The 24344-nt window shown below is 51.8% G+C and overlaps 1 protein-coding gene across 3 annotated transcripts; it reads right to left on the minus strand.

Moving 5' to 3' along the window:
• Nucleotides 1–42: 42 nt before the first annotated feature.
• FOSL2 (FOS like 2, AP-1 transcription factor subunit) lies at nucleotides 43–22838 on the minus strand. 3 transcript variants are annotated; one of them, XM_081264923.1, is made up of 4 exons: nucleotides 21912–22838; nucleotides 11536–11787; nucleotides 7662–7769; nucleotides 43–5362 (listed from the first exon to the last, which is right to left on the minus strand). In XM_081264923.1, exons 1-4 carry the CDS (start codon nucleotides 22011–22013, stop codon nucleotides 4844–4846), a joined length of 981 nt encoding a protein of 326 aa, XP_081121049.1. In that variant the 5' UTR covers nucleotides 22014–22838; the 3' UTR covers nucleotides 43–4843. The 3 variants fall into 3 exon arrangements, with proteins under 3 accessions (XP_081121049.1, XP_081121050.1, XP_081121051.1); XM_081264924.1 differs by lacking the exon at nucleotides 21912–22838 and adding an exon at nucleotides 20754–20891; XM_081264925.1 differs by lacking the exon at nucleotides 21912–22838 and adding an exon at nucleotides 20017–20171.
• Between the last annotated feature and the right edge of the window lie 1506 nt (nucleotides 22839–24344).

Consider the following 24344-nt stretch of genomic DNA (forward strand, 5'->3'; position numbering starts at 1 on the left):
GAGTTGGGGGGAAAGATGGAATAAACCAACCATCACAGGCTCTTCAATCTTAATTCATTTTATTCTACAAAATGCTACTCAACGGAAAGTGGAAAAGCTAACAACAAAAAATAACCGCAAGGGAAAAAAAGTTGTAATATGTTCTTTCTTCCATAGCAGCAAGCTTTTTCTAACAAGCTTTCTTTAGTGCAAATACTGTAGGCTTGTGTTACATACAGTAAAACAACAGGACAAAATAACAACAGCAACGAACACACCAGAGATGCTTCAGAGCACAGATACTCCTCAATTTTCAAAACTATACAGAGATTTTTGAGTTCAGGGTCTTGCCTAGAGAGGTCAATGTACGAGATCCTCCAATGGGGACCATTTCACCATTACTGAAAAAACAGAAAAAGATATCCAGAAAGGTCATTAAGTTCCCCCATAGAGTGACAAAAACCTTGTACGACTTGTTTGCCTCCAGGGTCTAGTAGCAGACTTCACTCCACCTCATTGACATATCTCAAATACAGATGCACAGAGCTCATGAGTTTCCACTAAATACCAAAATACTATATATACATCTCCCACTGCAAAAAAAAAAAAAAAAAAAGACACCCTGATACCTACTCTTTATACACAGTCGAATATTTTTCTCCTCAAAATCAAGTAACCACAAAGTAAAATAAATGGAATAGGTTTTTAATAATACAGAGAAAGTAATTTTGAGGGACAGGGCTGGATCTATCATTGTGTTCTCTTACAATATAGATTTCTTGGCAGCCACTGTCCCAGAGGAATGACAATCCATCTTTAAAAACAGAACCTTTTTATACAGTTTATACAGCACAAGTCACAAATCACTTTAGAAACAAAAAAGCATCATTATCCTAAGTTTAAAAAAAAAAAGGGAGAGAGAGAGAGAGAGAGAAATTGAGTATTTTAATGCTATCCGTTTCTATTCAGGCTTAGTACAACACAAAGAAGATGTAAACATTTAAAATAAATAATAAAATAAGTGTCAATTTCTTCTCCCCCCTCCCTTTCCATGTCCCCACCCCTGTCAAAATTTGACTCAGCCCCTCCGGAACATGTCGTCAGCTATTAAAACACTTTGTTGATGCATGGCCAAGACACTAGAAGCACAAGAAGATGCCAAATTAGCAGTGGGGTGACTGGGTTTCCTTCTAAAGAGCTGCAGGAGGACTCAGGCACTCCTGGAAATGTGTACGCATACATGCGTGCACACACACACACACACACACACACACACACTCCCTCTCTCTCTCTCTCTCTCTCTCTCTCTCACGCGCACTCCACAACCTGTCAATAAATAGTGAGATGCTGGCTTTTAAGATGAATGCCAAGAAGAATCAATAAGCAGAATGCAGTAAGACCCCTTGACCTAAGTTTCAAAAAGAAAGCTATGCACAGCACATATTCTATGGGCCCACAACTCTGTAGGGACTCGGGTTACCCCTCCAGACATCTGAGGGGTGCAGATGAGCACAGGCCAAAGAGAAGGAGGGTCTGCAGGTGGGCAGATGCTCTTGGGGGTGGGTCTTTGAGAACAAACATCAGACTGAAGCCGATCTTACTCGTTCTTTGGAAACTTCTCACCTCCAACTGTTTCTTTTTAGCCATCATTTGGGGGCCCTTTATATGGGATGCCCTCGTTTCAAAGAGGATAAATAGAAAAGTGCCTAACAGTGCCTGGCACATAGTAGGTATTTATTCTTTCTGTCCCTAAAGGGGCCTGCGGATGTCTGATCAGGGAAGGAAGTTACATGGCGAGATAGCAAGGTGTGTTGTGGGTCGGGAGAAAACCGCCCAAAGCTCCAGAGTTTGTCTCCCACTTCCACTGGAGTCCACCAGGAGCAGAGGGAGACTCCTCTCCCCAAAGCTGGAGAGAGAAGCAGCAGCCAGCTCTGAGATGCCTGTGCGACTGTCCTCAGCGGCCCACCTGGCCTCCCACACAGAACGTTCCACTCATTCTGAAAAACCTCCCCAGGGACTTCTCAGTGTGGAGTTGGCTCCAGCAATTCCCTAAGCTTCACCTACCACCTCCTCTTTCCTAGGTCAGCAACTGTCCCCATCAACCCAGCCAGGGGCAGGACCATTCCCAGAAAGGCCAACCAGGCAGCCACAAGGACTGTGTGTTTCATACTGGCCCATCAAGGGGTGTCTTCACATGCCATCCCAGTCACCTGCAGACCCACCCAGGTCCACACCAGCTGCCTCCTGGCTGGAGACAAGGGGAGGCCCAGCAGTTCCTCTCCTGAGCACAAAGGCATCTCTGCTGCAGCTGTCCCCTTGTTTGGAGCCACGGAGGGAGCAAAGGCTGGGTGTCTGGTGGTTCCAGAGCAAGTGCGTGTGTGTGTGTGTGTGTGTGTGTGTGTGTGTGTGTGTGTGTGTGGTGGGCAGGAGTGAACCTGGAGAGCAAGCCAGAAGGCAGTGACCTAGGACAGGCTCATGACTCAGGAGTGAATGTTCGGCCTTCCCCAAAAGACCTCTGGCTTTGGGGAAGCCAAACAACCTCCAAAGACAAAGCAAGAAAGTCGTGAAGGTCACACCTCATAGGCTTCTGAAGTCCCTGGGGCCGTGCCTCCCGCAGGTTCCGATGCCAGCAGAGCTTGAAATCAGAAGCCAAACTCTGGCTCAGGAACGTCCAGCGTGGCTCCAAGTCACAGACCATGACCGGTGTTGGGGTCCAAATACAGACTGGGGCCAGAGGGGGATTTTAGAAATAAAAGACCAGAAAGCAGCTTCATTTAAGAAATATCTATATGCACAAAGACACAAACAGCTCCCACTTGGCTCCCAAGACCAGTTGAGATGATGAAGCCTTTCCAAGCTGAGAGCACCCAGCTTCCTCGGCCATCGCCTGCTAGCCCTCCTTCTTTGATTAATTAATCTAAGACCAGAAACCCAGCTGCCCTTTCTTCTTAGAAGCACTTTCCCAAAGACCCTAGGAAACCAGAGCGCGGCGTCACTGCCAGGGAACATGGGAAAGAACACGTTTAAAGTGTTTAGAACAAAATCCTTTTCTTTTCATCTCCTCTCTCTGTGGCTGACCCCTGCGTACGTTCCTTCTGGTCCTGCTGGGCCGCATATCTTCAGCCTAAGTCTCTTCCATCCTGCGTGTCTAGTGCATCAAGGGGGAGTTGGGGGTGGAATTAAATAATGGCCAGCACATGTGACCTCAGGTATAATAGGAACAGGTCTGTAAGCTGTTCCTGCTCTCTCCAGAGTCGACTCAGAAATGTAACTGCCACTGGATTTAAGTAGCATTGACATCGTTTTGAATGGATGGACACTGATCTCTCTGGAGCTGAGTCACCAACAGTGAGACTCCCTCAGAGTACCAGCTCCACAGAGGCCAGTTCTGACCAGAAGCTGCTTCCCAGGGACATGTGTCAACATGCTCTGGGGAGAAAAAGCTGAGGGGGTGGAGGCCAGGGGACCCGTGGGAGGGGGCAGCTCTCCTGCGGTGGAAAGCAACACATCCTAGCTCCAATTTCAGCAGCTGGAAAGATTCAACAACCAGAAATGGCGCACAAGCCCCAAGCAAAAGCTCATGGGCCAGCTGCTCACAGCTTGTCAACTGGGCCAGAAGAGCACCCTGGGATGGGGCAGGGGGAGCATGAAAGAGAAAGCACTGGAGCCACCAGGTGGCAGATGACCACAGAGGGCAGACAGGGCCTATGCTGCAGGGCCACAGCAGGGAAGGTTGGACGCTGGGGCAGTGGCAGCTGCTGCTGTTGCAGACACCACCCCCAGGGACCGCCTTCCTCCTTCCTGCCTGGCTCTTCCATCCTTTGAGGCTTGGAGAGGAGCCTCCCTTGGGGAGGGTCCAGGCCCACGCTCATTAAATCTCCGTGGGTGGCGTCACCCCGAGAGCCAGGGAAGGGTGGAGCCCAGCAGGGCCTTGGAGTGATGTGTGGTTCCTGGGAGGGACGCCTCCCTGGTCTGGAGAGAAGGGTCCAGGGGCAGAATGGTGAGGCAGTAATTACAGGAGACGCCCTGCTCAAGACACCAGGTGAAGGGAAGCTGGCTAGGACACCCAGGTGGCTTTGTCGGCACTACTCCTGGCCTGATAATTAGGTGTTTGGCAACCCCCTCCCCCCCCCCCCATGCCCTGGCTGTCTCACACCCCCTCTTCTGGTCAGGCCAGTCGTCCCAAGCCACCTCCGAGGATGCAGAGGAAAGGTCTTTCAAGACTCCCAGTGAGGTTGGCCCCTGCTTGAGAGCATCTGGAGGCAGTGGTGCACTGGGGAGTACCCCTGGAGGGAAGGTTCTGTATTGCACTTTGTCCCCTTCTGGACAAGTCACCCCCGTGGAAGAGTCACCTGCTGCCACGCCTCCAGAAATGAAGAGCTTTAATATCCAGACTACCCGGATGAAATGTCATGGCAAATTTGATAAAAACCAAGAGGGAGTGAGACTGACACTGTGGGAGGGAGGGGGCACGTCGAGGGAAGGTGAACCAAAAGGCACTGAGCATGCTTGGTGGGGTGGGGAGGACACCATCGCTCCAGAGACAACAGGTAACAAAGGGGTGGGACCATCTGGGAAGCTCCAGGCTCTTCAGAAGCCAGAGACAGGTCGCGTCTGCCAAACCAAGCTCTCCTTGGCTTTCCAGGAGGAGAATTCTCTGCAAGACGAGCAAAGGAGGAGGTCCCATGGCTTACAAGGATCAACCCGAGTCTTCTAAAGCCTCACTGCCAAGTCCCACCTGGGTCCCCCAGAGCCCGGAAGCAAGGCTTCCTCTGGCCCTCAGGGCTCTGGAGCTTGAAGGTGCTGGTCCCTGGGAGGAGGCAGTGCCGAGGACCCCTCCAGAGCTGGGGAGGAGAGCACGGGGTTACAGAGCCAGCAGAGTGGGGGAGTTCAAGGAGTCTGACGACTGGTCCCCGCTGCTACTGCTTCTGCGGTGAGCCTTGGAGCAGGACTCGGAAGGTGACGCGGGCGACTCCTGCTCCAGGACACTGGGGTAGGTGAAGACGAGGTTCGAGGTGCCCGGAGTGATGGCAGGCGTGGAGGTCACCACGATGGGGGTGTGCAGAGGCTCCTCCCCATAGAAGCCCCCGGCAATGCTGATGGGCTTGATGACGGAGCGCTGGGCCTTGTCCAGCCCTGCTGAGGACGACGAGGGGCTGTCCTCTTCTAAGGGCTCCTGTTTCACTACCACAGCGCCCACCGCACTGCCCCCACTGCGCATGGGCTGCAGCCCGGGGGCTGGAGGCGATCGGCGCTCCTCAGGGCTGATCTTGCACACAGGGCCGTGGGCCACCAACATGAACTCCAGCTTCTCCTTTTCCTTCTGTAGCTCAGCGATCTCCTTCTGCAGGCCTGACTTCTCCTCCTCCAGCTCCTCTGTCTCCTGCAGGGGAAAGCAGGGGGTGTGAGGAACAACAACCTGCCAAGGACCCACTAGGGGACAGTTCCAAGCCAGACAAGAAAGGGAGAACCAGCAACGTCCTCAGATTACCTCCTGTACGAGAGCAGCCAGGCTACACACCGGGCCACAGACCGTACTGGTTCTGAGTCACATGGTGGCTCCTGATTTCTTTTATTTCCACAGAAGGAAAGCTGGCTTGAAGGAGAAATGAAGTAGCAATTGCAGCTCTCATGACTGAACACTTACATTGTGCCAGGCACTGTATTAAGCATTTCATAGGTTATTTCATTCAATTCTCCAAAAGTTTTTGAAAGCAGATGTTATCATCAACCCATTTGCAGATGAGGAAACTGAGATCTGAAGAGGCTTAATAACATGCCCAGAGTCACAGAGCTAACCATTGGGTAGCCCAGGTCTGAATCTCAATGCATCTCACGTGGGATACATTCTACTCTATTCTACTGCTTTGGTGCCAGGACTGTCCCTGGGTCCCTTCAAGGGGTAAGCGAGATTTCCATGGAGAAAGAAGCACAGGATGGAGCCCTACCCCTTTGGCTCCTCCTCCTCAGCTTCCTGCCAGCCCACTTGTGGATGCAGGGAAACTGAACCTGAAGCCTATGAGAGGGGGATCGGTCTTCTCCAGCAGCAGGACAGTGTCTGGCTTGGATAAGTGCTCAGCCAATCCCTGTGGGACCGCCCCTTTTTTGCTCCAGTATCTGAAGCCTCTGTCTCAGGACAGTCGGAACAGCAGAGAACACTCAGTTCAGCCACATGCTCAATGGAAGAGGCACCTGAGACCTGCATGAGCCTGTGAGGACACCAAGACCATCCTGCAAGGCTTCCGGGGTGACAGCCCCCTTCTTTCACATAAAGCCAGAGAAGCAGAAGGGAGCAAATGCACGTGGAAGCGCAGCAGAGGGAGGGGAGAGGTGTGTGTCACCAGCCTCCTCCCCACTTTGTCCCTAACACAGATTCCCGTTCATGAACAAGGAGACGCGGGCAAGAGCTTCATTAAACGGAGAGCGGCACATTCTGCAGTGAAAAAAAGTTTCCGTCTGTCTCAAGGGTCTGACGAACGTCATGAGCTTATGAAAGGCTTCCTGTGGAGGATGTGGCTCAAGGCCTGGGCGGCTGGGTCAGGGGGCGGGGGAGCAGGTGTGAGGTTTCTGGGAAGAGGGGAGGATCTATTCTGGGGTGGTGGTGAGGAACGCCTCAGGTAGACACACAGGGCATGGCTCCCTGAAGTGTCAGACCAGAAAAAGGCTGGCGATGGGGAGGGCTCTGCTCAAGGAGTCTCCCATGATGGGCTGGGCACTCACAGGTCCATCCTCCCTGGCTCTAACACCTCCTCGGGACACTACTGCAGCTACCACAGAATTCACACAGCACACAGTTGATGCCCAAGGTCAAAGGCCGCAGGACGGCCAAAGGGAGGCTTGAGCAGATAGACAGTATCCAGGAGGACAAAATCAACCTTGCCAAAGCCCCGTCCTAGCTAGTCACTGTGAGGACCACTGACGGAGTCTCTCTCATCTCCTCACTTTGCAAACATCCCACCCAGGAGAGTCAGCCCTGGCTTGGGGCTTCCTCCACCTGGCACACAGCCTTTGCTGTGGCGCCAGACTCTGCAGGACCATGGGCCCCCAGGTCCAGGCAATTAGGGAGCATGGAGAGTGATTCACAAGGGCAGACTCAGGTGCCAAGGCCAGGGCTCTAGGCTTGTGATAAAGGTGAGAAAGCCTCCTGCCCATTGGGGATATGAGAAAACCCCAAAAAAGTGCAACTCGGCTGGCATGTGACCTCTCTCCATCAGGATTCCCCCTGATACTGACCCAGCTCAAACCATAGTGCTTAAGCCAGGTTAGGCCAGCCCAGTGGGGCTGTCTTCGGCCTCTAGCTGGGAAGTAGCCCTGGAAGGGCAGGTCTGGATCTGCCCGGGCTCCTGTGGACTAGCAATACCAACATCCCTGCCACCCCTCACCCAGGAGCTAGGCCGAGAGAGCAGAGAGAGAGCTCTGAGACAGGGAGTGAAAAAAAGTACTGGCCCAAGAAGGCTGTCCAGTTCTTCTCCCCAGGGCTAGGCAGGTGGAGAAGACCAGTTTTTCCTTCTATCACTTTTTCATTCAGCTACACGTCGACCCATGTGCCCAAAGGAAGGGTGCTCTAGCTCCACTGACTCGTCCTTAGGGCACTGGTAAACAAGGGGAGGGCGCGGAGGGCCTGAGCCCTGGGCCCTCACCCAGCCACCCAGAATGCCCCTCGTGCGCACAGAGGTCCTTACCGCCTGCAGCTTCTCCGTCAGCTCCCGGCGGCGGTTCCGGCACTTGGCAGCAGCCAGTTTGTTCCTCTCCCTCCGGATCCGACGCTTCTCCTCCTCCTCAGGAGACAGCTAGAGGCCGAAGCCCAGAATCATGATTAGAATGGGGTGAGTAGTTCACAGCGTTTTTAAAAACTGTATTTTAAGTAAAGAAAACAGCCCTCTGGGCCTGGGAGGGGAGAAGGCAGGGCCAGAGGAGTGTGGTGGGCAGAGAACACTGCGGCCTGGCTGCCTGAGGGACACCTGTTGCCCTGGAATCTGCCCTGAAAAGTGACATCTGATGTTTAGAGGGGGAGCAGGGTGAAGTGGGTTTGGGACTCACTGGCCCCTGCATGATGGCTACATGTGTCCTGCCAGCGGATTGGAGCATAGCCCAGGCCAAGAGGAGCCCCTCCAGCTAGCCAGCCCCAGCCCCACCCACTCAGGCAGCTCCTTCCAAACCTGGACTAATTACTCCTCCCCATTACCCTGCCTGCTCTGCCAGCCTCATTATCCCCATTTGGTTAAGTAGCTGGGCCCAGAGTCCCCACACAGGCAAGACCCACCCAGAGGGAAATGTTCTGTTGCCAGTGGGAGGACACAGGTACCACTCCACTTCTGACTTCTGCTGCCAAACCTAGAGTGCCAGCCGCTCACAGCTTGCCCAGGAAGCTTGGCACGGCACTGGGCTGGACGGAAAGTTTGTTCAGTCCTGCTGCCCACCTTTTCCGCCAATAGACCCAGTTCTAGGAGCTTGGGACTTCTCTGTGAACCAGAAGATCTCCCTGCAAAGAACTCAGCACCTAGCTCCTTGCCATGAAACTCAGTACTCACACTAGAGGACAAGAAGCCTGCTCTGCTCGGCAGGCGAGAGCCCTTCAAAGCCACGACCCCATCCTCCTCTCAGGCAAAGGGGACCAAGGAGATGGCTGTGGGCCAAAGCAGAAGCAAGGCAAAGAAAAGCGCTTCCCACGCCCCATTCAGGTGTCAGACACTGACGCACATGTACCACGCGTCCAGTGCTGTACAGGGAGCTTAGGAGATATCAAGGGGAATATGAGCCCTGCTCTCAAGGGACATGTGGAGAAAAAGCTGAAGGCACTCTGAGGGAAGGAAAGAGAAGCTTCCCTGTGGAAGAATGTGGCTCCAATGTTGGTCACCCCCCCCCCAGTCCTGGCTAGTCCCAGATCAGGCCACCTGGAAGTCTACTGCTGTGATGTCCTGAACAGCAAAGCAGGGCACAGTATCCACGAGGCCTATCCCATGCCCATCTACCCAGAGGTGACCCCAAGGCCTGGCGGAGGTCACAAGTCCATTTGGCCAAGGCCTCCAAACACTGGCTACCCTTAAAACTGCCTCCACCTGAGCCCAACAGCGTTGGTTACCAAGAGAGCCAAGGGCCTTGTTGTCTTGGGTTTGGAGCTTCCCACCAGGATCGCCCTGAAGGCCCAACATGCTCCCTCCAGAGCCCTTACTAAGGTGGAGGAGTAAAAAGGAAGGGCTGGCCTGGATCCACTTCAACTCTTCCCTCCCCCTTGTTAACTTGTGGCCTCAGAAACCTCTCCCCTGTCTGGGAGGTAAGGGACAACTAGCAGGAGTTGTCAACATAGGAAGCGTTCAGGGGTGGTGAGATCAACTTGGCCACAGCTTGAGTGTGTCAGCAGCTCCAGGACTCACCCACAAGCCACACACACCCTCTCCTCCACAGCTCCTCAGTCACTGCCTCTGGGCTCCTAGGGAGCCTCCAGAACCAGCCCTGGAAGAGGGCTACAAGGCTCCAGGTAGCAGGCCCTCCGCAGGGGAAGGCTGGGGCAGGCCAAAGTAAGCCTCGGAGAAAGACCCTGGGGCTGGGAACCTAAAAGCCAAGGTGCTAGGATGCCCTTCTCAGCTTCCCCAAGGCTGGAACAAGACTGTTTCAAGTCCTAATTGAAGGGGGAATAAATGCTCCTGGCTCTCTCCCTCCCTCTCAAAAAAGGAAGGAAATTCTCCAGACAGATTGTCTCAGGGCACGCCTAGGTGGTGTGGTGGGAAAAACACAGGGCGAAGGTCAAAGTGGTGGATTCCAGTCCCTGATCTGCTACTAACTCATTGTGTGGCTGAACAGGGCCCTTCTCTCTGGGCCTCCACTGGTCTATCTCTAAGATGGGTACAGAGGGAAAATAAGAAAAGATGGTCTCCAAAGTGCCTTCTGGATACAAACTTCTAAAGTTGCTATGAGGTAGGCCCAGCAGAGAATGGAGAGTGCTGGGCACATCTTGCTTGGTTGAACTTCTAGCCCAGGAGAGCTCCTTACAAGCCTGGCTCTCATTTGGTGTCACTTACATCCTGAGAGAATCTGGCTCATCAGTAACTCTAAAGCTTTGCACTTTGAACTCCCTGTGGGAAGGACACATGATTACTACTGCAATATTTACAACCGCCTCCTACCCTAGAAGCAGAGGACCAACCTGCAACTGTGAGCAGTATTATAGCATCTATTATTCATATCTCCCCCCATAAGACCCTGAATTGTGGCTCTACTTTCAACAGATTCTAGATACAGGCCCAGCTTTGTCCTGGGAGGAGCAAGTGTCCTCAGGAAGCTTCTAGCTCCTTGGAGTGGTAAGCCCTGTAAGTCTATGTATCCTGAGGACTACGGGCCCTAGATCCATCAGTATCCACTGGGAACCATATTTAAAGGCCTTGTACTAGCATATCCTCCCTGGGGATGCCACAGTGGAACTGGATGGGGGTTGGAATGGTGAGGGGTTCCAATGCTGTGCCACAGTATTCCTGGAATACTTCTCCAGGTTCATATTTCATTTGAAAAGGGAACTCCACTGCTAATGTATTGTGCCTCTGCTGGGCTCACAGTGGCCTGGCCTTGCAGGAGAAGCACTGCACAGCAAGTCCAGGGAACTGGTTTAGCACCAGTCCAGGCTTCCTCTCTCAACTGCCCAGTGGGAATAAGCAAGTGGGTCCAGGCCTAGGACGTATCATCTGTGAAGCGGGCAGATGGGGCTGTCTGAAGGCCTAAGTTCCCTCTTTGGGGTATTACACATGATTCTCATTTCTCCTTCAGAAATGAGGGAATTCAGCACTGCCCTGGCTCACTGTCAGTGCAGGTGGTGGGCCTTTAGAACATTGGGTAGATGCTTCCTAAAAAGCAGAGGCCCCATATTTTCTGACTTCTCTCTAGCCAAAATAGATCTCTCGAGACCCTTGAGGAAAAAAATAAAAATCTATGTCTGACCTCCCCTGTCCCATCAGTTAAAGCAGCTGAACAGATTCCTGAGGCCCCCGAGTCACTGTACTTCCAGAATGTACACTCCAGGCCCTTGAAATGGACCCCTGCTTTAAGTCAAAGGCCTGGGCCACTGAAGAGGAATGAAAGCATGTGGCCGGTACCAGCCCTGAGTGGGGCTCTTTAGGACAGCTGGGTGCCTGGCCTGCACCTGACACAGGGAGGGGGCTAATGGTGAATCCAACACAGCCAGGGTTCAGTGGTGTTTATCCTGTGGCCCTCTGTCAAGGCTCAGGTCATGACAGTTCCCCTTCTTTGGTTATATCTATGACAGGCTTTCCCATGTATGATCTCCCTCAGGCACCAACAAGCCCTGGCTGGCAGGAACCATTATTCCTATTTGGCAGCTAAGGAAACAGACTCAGAATCTGAGGGACGTGGGCGAGATGACAGGGACAGACCCGTCTCGGGTCTCCAGCTCTGCTTCTGATGCCTAGCTCGTTGCCTAGCTCCCTTGTCTCCCCTGTGCTTCTAGAACATTCACTCTGCTCTGCACCAGTCTGCAGAAAAGCATTCTGTGCTTAGGAGGCGCCCAAAGCCACCAACGTGGCTCCTTTCTGCTGGCCTGAGTTGTACCTGCTCATCTCTCCTCCTGCGGCCCACGGTGGTGCCAATGGTCTTGATCACGCCAGGTCTTGGGAGGGCCATGTGCGCGGGGACAGAGCCTAGGCCAGGGAGCGGGCTGTAGGGGTGCGAGCGCTGGTAGGGGCTGGACATGGAGGTGATCACTGTGGGCTGCACCATCCACTGCAGGTCCTGGCTGGTGGTGATGGCATTGATGGTGGGGATAAAGGCACTGCCCGAGCCAGGCATATCTACCCGGAACTTCTGAAATGAGGAGAAAGGCATGATTGAATCAAGAGACACTGAGCAGAACAGAGTAAGCTGAACTGAAGCCAAAGCCCACAGATAGCAGAGTCAATACTTGGAGGGGAAGGTCAGGACCCCAGGTGGGCATCTCTGGACAAATCCTGGGAAAGTCCCACACATCCATGAATCAGGATGATCTAACTATTCCTGGGGCCTCACACTGGATCTGCTTGCTGACTGGGGTCCTCAGGACTCCATCTCCATGGGGCTCAGTGAGGATGGTGTCATACCCCCAAATGACTTCTAGGACACATGTGATGCCTGGCTGCCCACACTCACCCTGCAGCCCTCCAGGGCACACATCTGCAGGATGCGACACCCAGGCCTCCCAAGCCTCTGAGTCACTCGCCAATTAATCCCTGAGGTACTGGCTCAGGACACCTTGACTTGGAAATGTGCATACCAGCAGCTTTGGAACAAGAAAGGTCACCGAGAAGCATACTTTGTCTACATTTGTCACTTCCCAAAGAGGTTCAGGATTGAGCTATGACCCCATCCAGGCAAGGCCAGGTCCATGAGAAGATGTCTGCAACCCATTAGACTAAAACTCATATGAGGCTGGCATTTGCAGCCAGACCTCCTCTTGATGTCCTTGTCCCTCCTCATTTCCCACTATCTGCATCTTGCTTGGGGCAGACACTCTGTGTCTAGCTCTACCTATCGACACATCTTTGTCTCTCTGGGTTCACACATTGTCTGTGGTAAATTTCAGTGCTGCCAGCTCAGAGTTTTCTCCTTGTCTCTTAATTTATACCTAGACCACGTTGCAGAACTCTCTGGAACATGCTGCAGAAAGCATTCTACTGAAAATATAAGATGATGACAGAGTACAAAAATGAAAATGGGCCAGCTCCTCAGGAACTGGGCTTGACCTCTCTCCAAGGCAGCTACTGGAGAGCGTGTGGGAAGGAAGAGCCCTATTTCCAGCATTTCAGGGAAAAAAAAAAAAAAAATGGAACCCAGGTGAATCCTCATCCTCAGATTATTTCTTTGTCCACAAAAAGATCTCCAAGCCAGGGGTGGTGGTGCATACCTGTAATCCCTCAGGAGGCTGAGGCAAGAGGCTCATAAGTTTGAGACCAGCCTGGGCAACTCAGCAAGACCCTGTCTCAAAATAAACTAAAAAGGGCAGGGGGCCGCTTAGTGCTAAAACACTTGCCTAGCACACATGAAGCCCTGGGTTCCATCCCCAGTACCCCCCTAACCCCACATACACCCCCAAAAAATGTTCACCAGCTTCCCCTCACATCACCAAAATGGTGGATGAAATGACTTCAATAATAATAGTTAACTTACTAAATGGCCCACGCCATGTTAATGTCTCACCTAGATTATCTCATTAATTCTCACTCTGAGGTAAGAACAGCCATTATCTCTATTTTAGGAGCAGAAATTTGGTCAGAGAGAGATTAAGTAATTTATCCTAGGCCACACTACTAACAAGCAGTGGCGTCAGGATTCAAACCCAGTTCAACCTGACAGAGAGGCCATGACTTTCGACACAATGCCACACAAGCTTATTTAGCATGACTTCTTTCTTCCTCAAAATCCAGCCATAAGCACTGACGTCGGGCCCCATCACCCTCAGACAGTGTCAGGTCACATTGGATAGATGCCTCCTAAAAAGCAGAGGCCAAGGGTCCATATAGATTTTCCCTCTCCCCAAGGAGGTCCCACAGATGACCTCCTCCTATCATCAGCACCTAGCACAGATGCTCCAGTATCCTCTGTTCTAACCCACTCAGACCGACCAAGATTAGAACCACTAGCAGCTACCACCTCCGCTCTTTGCCCCTGGTGGCAACATCTGGATACCTGCTGCGTAAATAAAATGAAACTTAGATTACCTCACTGTAGCTGACAGAGCTAGGGACGCCTGTCACCCACACGCCCACCACCCACCTGGACCCCAGTACCAGACGTGGAACTTGACGGCCCCAGGGTCCCAGGCCAAGGGCATTCAGTGAAGAGAAAAACCTGACCTCCAGGAAGAGAGCTGCTCAGAGCAATGGATCTGGGATTCTGTGAGGAAGGCTACCCAATGCAATGGATTCTGGGATTCTGTGAGGAAGGCTACCCAGTGGGTTCTGGGAGTCTAAAGGTTACCAGTGCAGAGGATTCTGGGATGAAGTGAAAGATAACTGGGCTAAAACAGGACCTGACTGGAAAGAAGCTGGTGTGTGTGTGTGAAGGAGGGAAAAGGCTGGTAGCAAGGAAGGATTCAAGTGGGAAATGACCTTCATGGAAGAAAAAAGGGGCTGGCCTGAGACAGAGATGGGAGGGTGGCCACGTCTGAGTGTGTGCAGAAGCACAGACAGAGTCCCAGACAGCAGCTCTTTCTCTCAGGATGCTGGACGGGAGGGGCAGGGAGTCAGCACTTGGAGTCAAGAGGCCTGGCTCAGCCTCAAAGAGCTTTGCCCTGGGCGCATTGCTGCGGACTCAATTCCAGGGTGTAAAGGGGAACACTAACCCCCAACTCCCTACACTGTCACAAGGATGAAATAAGCAGCTACTCGTAATCACAGGCTACAAAGCACACTAGTGCTTCTCAACCTTAGCTGTACACTGGAATATTCTGAGGAAGTTATATTAAAAAAAAATGTCATAACCTCATGATTAGAGTTCTAAAGTAACTGGCTGGAGGCAGAGTTCTGATAAAGGGATTTTTTTCCCCTTAAACTCCCAAGGACATCTAATGTGCAGCCAGGGTTGAGAAACACTGCTCCCAACAAATGGAAGGTACTGTCATCATCGTCATCACCACCACCACCACCACTATCATGTCATCATCGTTACATGGCTGTGTGTACTCTGCACAGGGCAGCTCCAGGGAGAACTGCCAGCTTCCCACTCCTGGGAAGCACCCAACTTTTGCATTAACTTCTCTCCCCAAATCAGCTTCTAGATTTGAAATGCACCAGAGGCACCCAGCGCCAATGGTCTAATGTGACCCCCTTCTCCACGAGAGAGGTGTCAGATTTCCTATCAGGAAAGCACCCAAGAAATCCATTCATTCCAACAGCCAAAAGTGTACCTGCTTAAGGCTTAGGGAAGCAAGCGGAAAACCTGAAGCCAAGTTGGAGACTAAGATTCCTTTGGGATGAGGGGGTGCCTCTTAGCCCCTCCTGGTCCCTCCCCGCTGTGGATGGCAGGCCCACAGAATGTGCTTCCCGGAATACAACAGCCAGGATACTTGCAGCAGTGGCTTGGTCTAGACAAAACAAGACAGCAATAAAAACAAGGCGGGAGGTAATGACTGCCTCTGAAACGCGTGTACACCTTGTTTCAGACGGGAGGTAAAGCCATCTGGATAACACACTGGCTCCAAACTGCAAGGAAAACAATGTCCCATCTCCAGAGGGAACAGGGCCTGATAAAGAAGGCTTTGTCTCCAGAGGAGCCTCTCTGGGAGACATACAAAAGTTTCAATTAGATCTGGCAGATGGGTCTTGCCTCAACTCCAAAGGTATTATTCAGAAAGGGACACTAGGGTAGAGAGAGGAGGTGAGGCTAGCAGTCTGAGGTCCCAGAAGTTATCCTGGCATCCTTCTATGGCCATCACACCCAAGAATCAGCCAAATGTCCTGTTGGAGATAAATCATGGTTCTCTCAAATGAGTTAACATTTAACAGGAATCAAAGTCAAGCTTCTCAGGTGCAGGCCTTAGGGCCACGGGACCTGCCACATTCCCAGGTGTGCGGTGGCAGTGAGGATTGGGAGGTAGCCAGGAACTTGGCTCCCCTTGGGGCTCTCTGGCCCCTAGGAAGCTCCTCCTTTAGGGACAGGACTGAAGATGCTGGGTGGCTGTGGCATTCCAGCCTGGCACAGCCTCCAAATACTTCAGATGTGTAGCCCTGTTGACTTCTGGATGCATGCCTAGAAAAGGACAAAGTGGCCCCACTGCCCTCCAAGAGCAGAGTTTGGCAAATACTTCAGGCTTTGTGGGCCACACGATCTGTGTCACAACTCGACTCCCCCATCCTAGCACGAAAGCAACCATAGATAATATGTAAGCAAACAGGAGTGCCTGAGTTTCATTCAACTTCATTTACAGAAATAGTTTGCTGACCCTAATCCTAAAGGATTGTTCTCATCTCAGCTCAGGTTGGCGGCATAAGAATAAAGAGGAAATCAGAAAGCAAAATCAGAACTGGGACAGCCGCCTAACCCAAGCTTAAGGTGAAGCCCTTATGAGCCTCATTGTGGGTTTTGGGCATGGGAACCTCAGTGTCACCCTGCAGCACCCTGTCCCTGGGGTGCCATGGGCTCCTCAGTGCATATCCCACGGAGGATAAGAGCTAGGATCACAGGACCCACTCAAGCAGGCAAGAAAAATCTCAGCCCAGAAGTTGCTGACTTGGAAAATCAGCCTTTGGGGGCGCTAGAGCAGGGGTTTGGATTCAAAACTGAGGCCACACCCACAGCCTGTTGCTGGTCTCCAAATAAGGGTTTGGGAACACATTTCCCACAAGACTGGATGCAGCAGAGGGCTTATCCCAGGGACTCCTAAGCCGGGCAGACAGAAGGCAGGGCTGGTATTTTTGGCTGCCCACTGCCTGGACGTTTCTCCTCCAGACTGATTCTTGTCAGAGTCCCCAAGTATTAAGGCCATGAGCCTGGACTCTGTGACCTGTCCCATCAGGAAGGCAGGCGTGAAGTCTAGGAAAGGAAAATTCCAACATCCCAGAAGGTTGGCTCAGGGGAAGAAAAAGGACAAGGACAAATGCTCTCTCAACACTTCCCAAGTCACCCCGGGAGGCCCCTTACCAAGACAGTGCAAACACTCTGCTTTTACTGAACCGGGGATGACCTCCAAAGCCCTCAGAATGGAATTCAACCAGTCTTCCCAAGATTCTGCACTGGGCATCACTCTGATCTCTGACCTTTCATTCTTCTCTGAGGAAATGCTGCTTAAGTCAGAATGGAAATCATTGCTAATAAATCACAATTTTCCAAAGTTTTACAGCATACAAACTCCATCTCCCTTGACCTGCCTCCTGCCAGCCTCTTCTCCTTCCCAGGTTCACTTGAAAGAACAACTCAAACTTCTGCCACCTCACTGCCAGGGTAAAGAAAAGCAAAGAAGAAAAGAAAAAGCAAAGAGAAATGACCGTGGCTGATTTGAAGTCACCCCAGGTTCCCTGGTTTCTTGGCTCTCAGAGCCCTTCCAGCGAAGCCCCGCCCCAAAGTCCTGGAGGGTTCACTCCACTGCACCCCTTTACCACTACCACCAACCCTGGGAGCTCTCACTCACTCACTGGGAGGACTTGCCTGAGGACCACAGGAGGGTGAGCCTGGTGACATCAGCCACGTGACAGGGCTGAGACCGCACTGGCCACGAGAAATCTGAAATCTTCCCTCTCCAGCCCAGGGAGCTGAGGAGGGGTAGAATTACCAAATGGGGTTGGCACAGACATATTCACCTCAGTCAGAACAGCTGCTATCATTTTGAAATCCAGTGGCCACCAGAAGTTACCACATACAGCATGGATGAGACATTATCCACAAAGTAATGGTGCTGTTTTTTCTTTCAACATATAAACCAGAAGGTTCATTTCTTTAATTTCCAAAATCAGTATCTTTATTGCTGTTTAACAGGAGGGTATAAAGCCCAATGTATAGATGACAAAGAAGGTGCTGCTCTGGTGTGCTTTGTCATCAGGCACATTCTCCCAGGCTGACTCCTGAGACTTAAGGCCAACAGGACTCAGGGACATACTCTACAGTGGACCCAGCCTGATCACTTAGACTTTGTGTGTCAGACTTTGCTCGAAAGGGGACTGAAATAGAACGAATTATATCCCATACTTTAATAATTATGTCATAGTATATTCTATTGTCATGTATAAAAAGGACCAATAAAAATTAATTATTTTTCCCCCAAAAAAATAAGATTAAAAAAAAAAAGATCTTTTGGTAACTTCCCAATATCAAATTCACCCTTTAAAGACAAAACTTTTGTTTAGCAGGGAGGGTTTTTTCAGAAGAATGTATTGAAAGCAATTCCAAATGAGTTGTCACTGCAAATCCTTTCTGAGTCTAACCAATAGCTACAACGTTCAAATGAGTATTTAGCCTCCTTAAAGAACAAGGGGAAAGGGACAACAGGGATTTGGATGTGTAAGTTCTGCTGTTTGTATTAAGGTAGAAAAGAAGTCTCCTAATTTTACATTCATCTTGAATAAGAAGACAGGATGAAATACAGCAATGGAAAAGCCTTCAGTGTTTTGGATAGGGAAATTCAAGGACCACTCAGACAATACGTGACTGCTATTTCACCCCATCCACTTTGATGAAAAACTGAAGCTGACTTCCACCACCAAGAATCAGCGGAACAGACAAATTCCTGGGATAACATTTTGTTTGATCCTAATCTACAACATCTGTAAGATCAAGGCAAAAAAGAAAAAAAGTTTAAAAATAAAAAAGCACCCAAACACTTCATGTACATCTTCCACTTTCCCACCAATTCTGAACTACGACCCCCCCAATACAAACATAGTAAGAAAGCAAGCCTTGGGAATTTGAAAACATCATGCTAGTATAGTACCCTAAGAAACAGATAGACATCAAAATAGGGTTAGCAAAAAAAGCAATCCTTTTCTAATCAGGTTTTATTTGGGGGTGGGGGATTAAAAGGAATTTTTTTTTTTTTTTGGTACTGGTAATTGAACCCAGGAGTGTTTTAACATTAACTTTATATTCCCAGTACTTTTTATTTTTTCTTATTTTGAGACAGGGTCTTGCTAAGTTGCTGAGGCTGGCCTTAAACCTGCCATCCTCCTGCCTCAGCCTCTGAGTCACTAGGATTACCACTGTGCCAGGCAAGAAACTCATTTTGAAATCAAGCATGTCCTAGATAACCACTGTTAAATATATTACATTTATCTGTCTCTAAATAAAAAGAAAAAAATTCTAAGAATTCCAAAAACTAACCAAGTTAACACTCTGGGGCTGGAAAAATACATTTCCAAGATAGTTCTACCAAAAAATGTCCTGTAGGGGGCACTAGAGAGGTATGCTTGAGGCTGACTTGGGAATCACAGTCATTTCTGGTAAAAGTTCTTTGATGTGAGGAATGTCCCAGCCTGGTACAGTTGGCAAAAGTTCACTCTGGGGAATTTTGTGAGTGTGTACGTGTGTGTGTGTGTCTTGGGAAAGGGTGGCTGAGAAGGAGAAAGCTTGCCTGGTATTCCTTGATTCCAAAAAGGAAATACCCCAATTGATTTATTTTCACAAGTTATCTGAGAAACAGGCAAATAGTAGCCTTGGAAAAGTTCTGTGTCTTGTTTTTGTTTTTTTTTTGTTTTGTTTTTTTTTTTTTTTTTTCATTAAAAGGGGGCCTGGCTGATGAAAACAAGTTATGAAATGACCTATGTTTGTGTAACTGGCTAGATTGCGTAATGCTCAGGCCCTGAAACCGTAACAGCCAGGCAGCCAGGCAGGGCATATATCTGGGAGGTGTTATCCTAGGAAAGTTAGGAGAGAGAACACAACAACAAAAAGCAAAACCCGGGAGAGGGAGATAGGTGCAACTATTCCTAACAAAACTGAATCACCCATGAGCCACCTTTGAGATTAAAACTTTAACTGTGACAGGAAATCTTTTTCATGTTTCAAGTTCCTGCCATATATAAGAACAGAGGCTTTAACAAAGAGTTGTCTGCCCCCTCATCCCCCAAGTCACTGGAACCCGTGGCCTTGTGTTAAGATCAAATCTTATGCAGCTAGACAGGAGAGGGAAAGCTCTGAGTTTAGTAACCGGCAGAACACTTATCAGAAATACTAGACCCTGCAAACAAGGAGACCGGAAAAACATAATATTCACTTGCCCGAGGGAAAACCAGAGGACTGATTGGTCCATTGCACTGCCATAAAGGAGGAAGGCCCATCCACTAACGGCCAGAAAAGTCTCCCCATAAAGGAAGCTGAGAGAAATAAAGTGATTACAGGTTTTATCTGGTATGTAATAAAGTTACCTTGAGCCTTAGCTCGGGCGGGGTCATAGCCACAAACTTGCAAAGTAACAAAAGCCTCTGAGGTCAGTCCTTAGGGCCGTAGAACAGTTTTGCTCAAAGTCACAGTGATGATGGAAAAACTTTTCCCCTGTTGTTTCTCATTACCCTGTCCCCCTAGCCACCACCACCACTGAGGAACCAGCAGAGAAACTCATGGAAGCGGCATTACCTCTCCAATCACTCTGGTTTGAAAGGCGTCTCACTCACGCTGCTGGGTCCAACAGGCAGGCATTCGCGAGAACCCCATGCACTGGTTGTCGCTAATTGCAAAATCCTCATGTGTTACAGCATGCTAGGAATTAGCCAACAGCTGCTTTTTGCTTCGGTAATGAGGCCCCATTACACTCTGCTGGACTGAGTTCTTTTCCTTCTTCCTAACACTGGTTTCCTGTCTGATTTGCTTCCAAAACAGGGAATTGCCTCCACTCATATCCTGGGCTCAAAGCCCTAGTGACACAGATTATTCAGTTGGGGCACTGATGTCCGGTCTGACTTCCCATCCAGGCCCCAGGGTCGGAGCAAAGCCAAGCAGGGAGGTTACACTATTTCAATGATCAATGTCCCAGACACATTAGCAAAAGAACAGAGAAGAAATCCAAAGGTCCCTTCCTGATTTGGGATAGAAAGAGGTGTTTGGGGGTTTGTTGAATTGGAAAGCAAAGAAATGGGTCTAAGTATAAATGACTCCATCCCATTGGTTAATTAATGATAATTGGAGTCAACACAAACCTCCAACAGGGCTAGGAAGCAAACAAACTTTTCAGGTAAGATTTTAAACTTATCAACTTCATGCTAATTTTAAGGGTGCAATGACTGCACCCTCAATGCACAGACTAGTCTTTCTACAGTACGTGCTTAGGGGAGTATCCAGAAGGTAGACACAGAAAAGCCATTTGGGGAACTCACCAGGTATGAAGATTCACTTTGAACTAAGTGTCCCTCTTCAGATCCAAAAGACAGCCAGTTTCCATTACATTCTCCAGCTAGGTGCACCCTGGAAGCCCACCCCAGCCCCTGCTGCCTGGATGGCTTCTAGAGGCCAAGGCCACCACTTTATGGAGCAACTCTTGCTGTGAACGACTTGGCTAGAGATTTCACAGACGCTGACCAAGGTGGGCTTCAGGTTGCAGAGAAAAGCCTGGGTGTTAACCCGGCAGGCTCAAAGAGACTGAGGGGGTGGGAAGGCGATGCCCAGGGCAGATACCCCACCAGTACCGCTCTGGTATTTATAGGCACAGAAACACAGGCACAATCCCTCCAGAGCAAACCAGTCTGGCTGCTTTAGAAGCAGGTTGTTTTTCTGCTTCCAGAACCACCCAGGAGCCCAAGTGATGTCTCTTTCTCCCACTTCTCTCTGCCGGTCTCCTTGCACCAGGTACCCCAAGACCCTCAAGGAGCTCCTCAGAGGCAGTACAGGCTTCTGCCCCGACCCTTACAGGAAACGCGCAGGGCACACAAGCAGCGGCAGAAGCCAATCAAGGCCGGCCCCTTCCTTCCTGACCTTCGCACCTGATTCCCAGAGGCAACCCTCGCCCTCACTCCTGGAGTACTTGAAGGAGCCCAACTGTATTTTTGAATACCCAGCCTTTTCCAGAAATGAGTTAAGACTGATGGAGAACAGAAGTGAGGAAGAGGGCTTTCCCGCAGGATCAGGGACTTGGCTGTTGGGAGGGGTTCGTGGGTGCAAAGATTTCCTTGTCTGTACACCACCAAAAGAGGGGAAGGGGGAGGTGGTGGAAGGAGGTAGCAGTCTCCGGGGAGACCTGCAATTACAGGAGCTTTTCTGAATAAGAGGCAGTGAGAAGGGAAGGATCTGTTGACTATTCGAGCCCATTCCCTGCTCCAGTTTAAAAAATAAAAGTGGTGGGGTGGGTGGGGCAGACAGGACAAAAATCCACAACTTACAACTGTGCCCCATAGGTATTTTCTCACCAAGCGAAGAAATGCAAGGAAGAGAGAGAGAGAGAGAGAGAGAGAGAGAGAGAGAGAGAGAGAGAGAGAATGAATTAAGAGAAGCGCGGGGGTCCTCCCGTGCCGCCAGGTGCACCCGGGGCCCACACCTACCTGCTGGCCGCCGCCACCGCTGGAGTAGGACTCGGCGTGCGCAGGAGAGCCGCTGCTGCCCCGGGACGAGGTGTCAAAGTTCCCGGGATAATCCTGGTACATGATCCGCGGTGGGGGCCGGAGAGGAAACAGGGTGTTTTTCTTCCCCGCCCTCGCCGCGGCCGCGCACAGGCTGCTGCGTGCTCGCTGGTCCGCCGGCCGCGCCGGGGGCTCTAATCTTCGCTCCCTGCCTTTCCCCCACGGCGGCCGGCGCGGGCAAGGAGGCGGTGACACCCGGGAAGTGTCCCCGCGCGCCTAGCACGGCACTTCTTTCCTGCTCCGGGAGCGCCTCGGGACCAGTTGTCCACCCGGTCCCTCCCTCTAAAAAGTCGGCGCGTCCCTCGGTCCCTCCCCTGCGCGCGCCCTCCCGCCCCCGCGCTCTGCCGGAGCTCAGCCTGGACCGGCGGCCCAAAGAAAAATTGGAAATTAAAGAACAGGAACCGGCTGAGCCTCGCCTGTCAGTTCCGGGGACCCCCGAATTCAGACAGGGCAAAAAAGGCGAAAAGAAAGGCTGCTCGCTTGGAGAAACTTCTGTTTCCTCCTTTTAGAAAATGAGCCCGAGAATAAACTTCCTGTGGCCGACTCGCTGCCTGAGTTTCAGAGCGGCTCGGACACTTGACTGGGAGAAAGCAGCGTGCGCCCGTCCTGCTCCGGAGCGCGCCCGCTGAACTGCGGCCGGTGGGGTTCCAGCTGAGCCGGCGCTGAGGGGGACGTGGTCCCGCTCTGGCGCCTCGACCTGCACCCCTTGCCCGGCGCCCGTTCCCGGACCGGCCCGCCTCGCGCGTCCGCGCCTCGCCTTCTCTCTCTCTCTCCCTCTCTGTCCCTGCCGAGCGCTGCTCGCTCCCCGGTTCGCTTGGAGCCCCTGCGCTCGGCCCGAGATGAGTCACTACAATGGCACGAGTTCAACTCCACACTCTTTATTCTCCAGCTCCGTACCATGTGGATTCACTCACGTCAACCTCGACTCCACCTTGCAGGGAGGAGCGCGCGAGGAGGCGGGGGGAGGAGGCCCAGGAGGAGGAGGAGGAAGAGACGCGGGAGGGGAGGAGGCGGGCGCAGCGCTCCCCTCACTGGCCCGGCTCTCCGCAGCGCTGACGCCAGCCTAACACCCCGCGCGAGGAAGGAAGGCAGTGGCCAGGGTGGGAGCAGGCAGCCCACAGGGTTTGGGGGAGCCGAGGCAGCCCTGGCCCTTCCCCACCTCCGCCCACCCCCCGAGCCCAGCGCCCTTGGTCTGTTCCATTGGCGCACGTTGCCAAAGATGGTCATTTGCGTTAGAGGACGCGAGTGCGGGTTTCCTCGCTTTCGGGTGACGTGGAGGGAGAGGGATTCCCTCGCCCGCTCTCTTGCGCACCGCGGCCTCCCCCGCCCCGGGAAGGGGCTTGGGGCGGGGCCCCGACAGAGGCCGCGAGGGCCTCAGCTCTAGGTTTTAGAAAACAATCACAATCCTCAAGACCAGACGGGCGGCTCAGTGCGGCGCCACCGCGAGGCCAGGAACCTAGCTCGCAGAGCCGCTTGCAGGGAGGGCGCGGCCGCGCGCGGTCGTCGGCGCCCTCCGTGGCGCCGCTGGGTGCAGCGGGAACCCTGGGCGCCCGGGGTATCCGCGCCGCCCTGCGGCCGGGTCTTCGCCGGGCGCGGCGCGGCGCCGCCAGGCGGGGTGGCCTGCCTATCTTTCCCTGTGTGTTGGGCGGCCCACTGCTTCCCTTTTTGTGTGTTTTTGTGTTTTGTTTTGTTTTTTCGGTCCTACAATTAATTTGTTAGGAGTAGCCTTGAAGACGAAATTAGTCGAGACATTCCAGCGATCCTCTGCGCCAGGCAATCAGGACGTAACCAATAGGAGTGATCGGGCCTTATAAGCAAACTCCAGACTGTTAAGAATTAAGCAGAAGAACACCAGGGAGAGGGGGAGGCCAGCGAGAGGGTGTGCCCCCAGTTGTCTTCAGCTGTTTGGGAGTGAAGTTCAAGGCGCGCGTAGCCAGACTCCTAGGCCTTCCCGCCTCGCTGGGCGGGGCGGGGTGCAGGGTAAAGAGCACGGGGCTTGGAGTACAACGCCAGGCTCTGCAATTTACGAGCTGTGAGATCTTGGGCGAGTCCCTCAACCTCTCTGGGTCTCAGTTTCCTCCTGTATAATGAAGGGTTTAGGACAGATGACCTTCTAAGGCCCTTGTCTGCTCCGGAGCACCAATCCTACGGAGATGATGTGGTGCGGCCAGAAGCGCAGTACCTGGACTTCTGGTCCAGGGTCTGCCTTAGCCTTATTTTACCCAATTCTTAAGTAGTGCTGTCTCTATCCCAAAGGGTCCTTATGAGGACCAAACGAGGAGATGTGTGGATGGGGGTCCATCGCGGATTGTTAAACACGGTGTGTTCTAGTCCTCAGTTTCCTTATCTGTGAAG

The sequence above is a fragment of the Spermophilus citellus genome (assembly GCF_964194105.1).
Source record: "Spermophilus citellus genome assembly, chromosome: 13".
Taxonomy (NCBI): Eukaryota; Metazoa; Chordata; class Mammalia; order Rodentia; family Sciuridae; genus Spermophilus; species Spermophilus citellus.

Coding starts and splice junctions, on each gene's coding strand:
- FOSL2 (XM_081264923.1), bottom strand. CDS start 22,013: ATGTACCAGGATTATCCCGGGAACTTTGACACCTCGTCCCGGGGCAGC. Junction 11,788..21,911: donor GCGGTGGCGGCGGCCAGCAG/GTAGGTGTGGGC, acceptor TCCTCATTTCAG/AAGTTCCGGGTAGATATGCC. Junction 7,770..11,535: donor GCAGGAGGAGAGATGAGCAG/GTACAACTCAGG, acceptor TTCGGCCTCTAG/CTGTCTCCTGAGGAGGAGGA.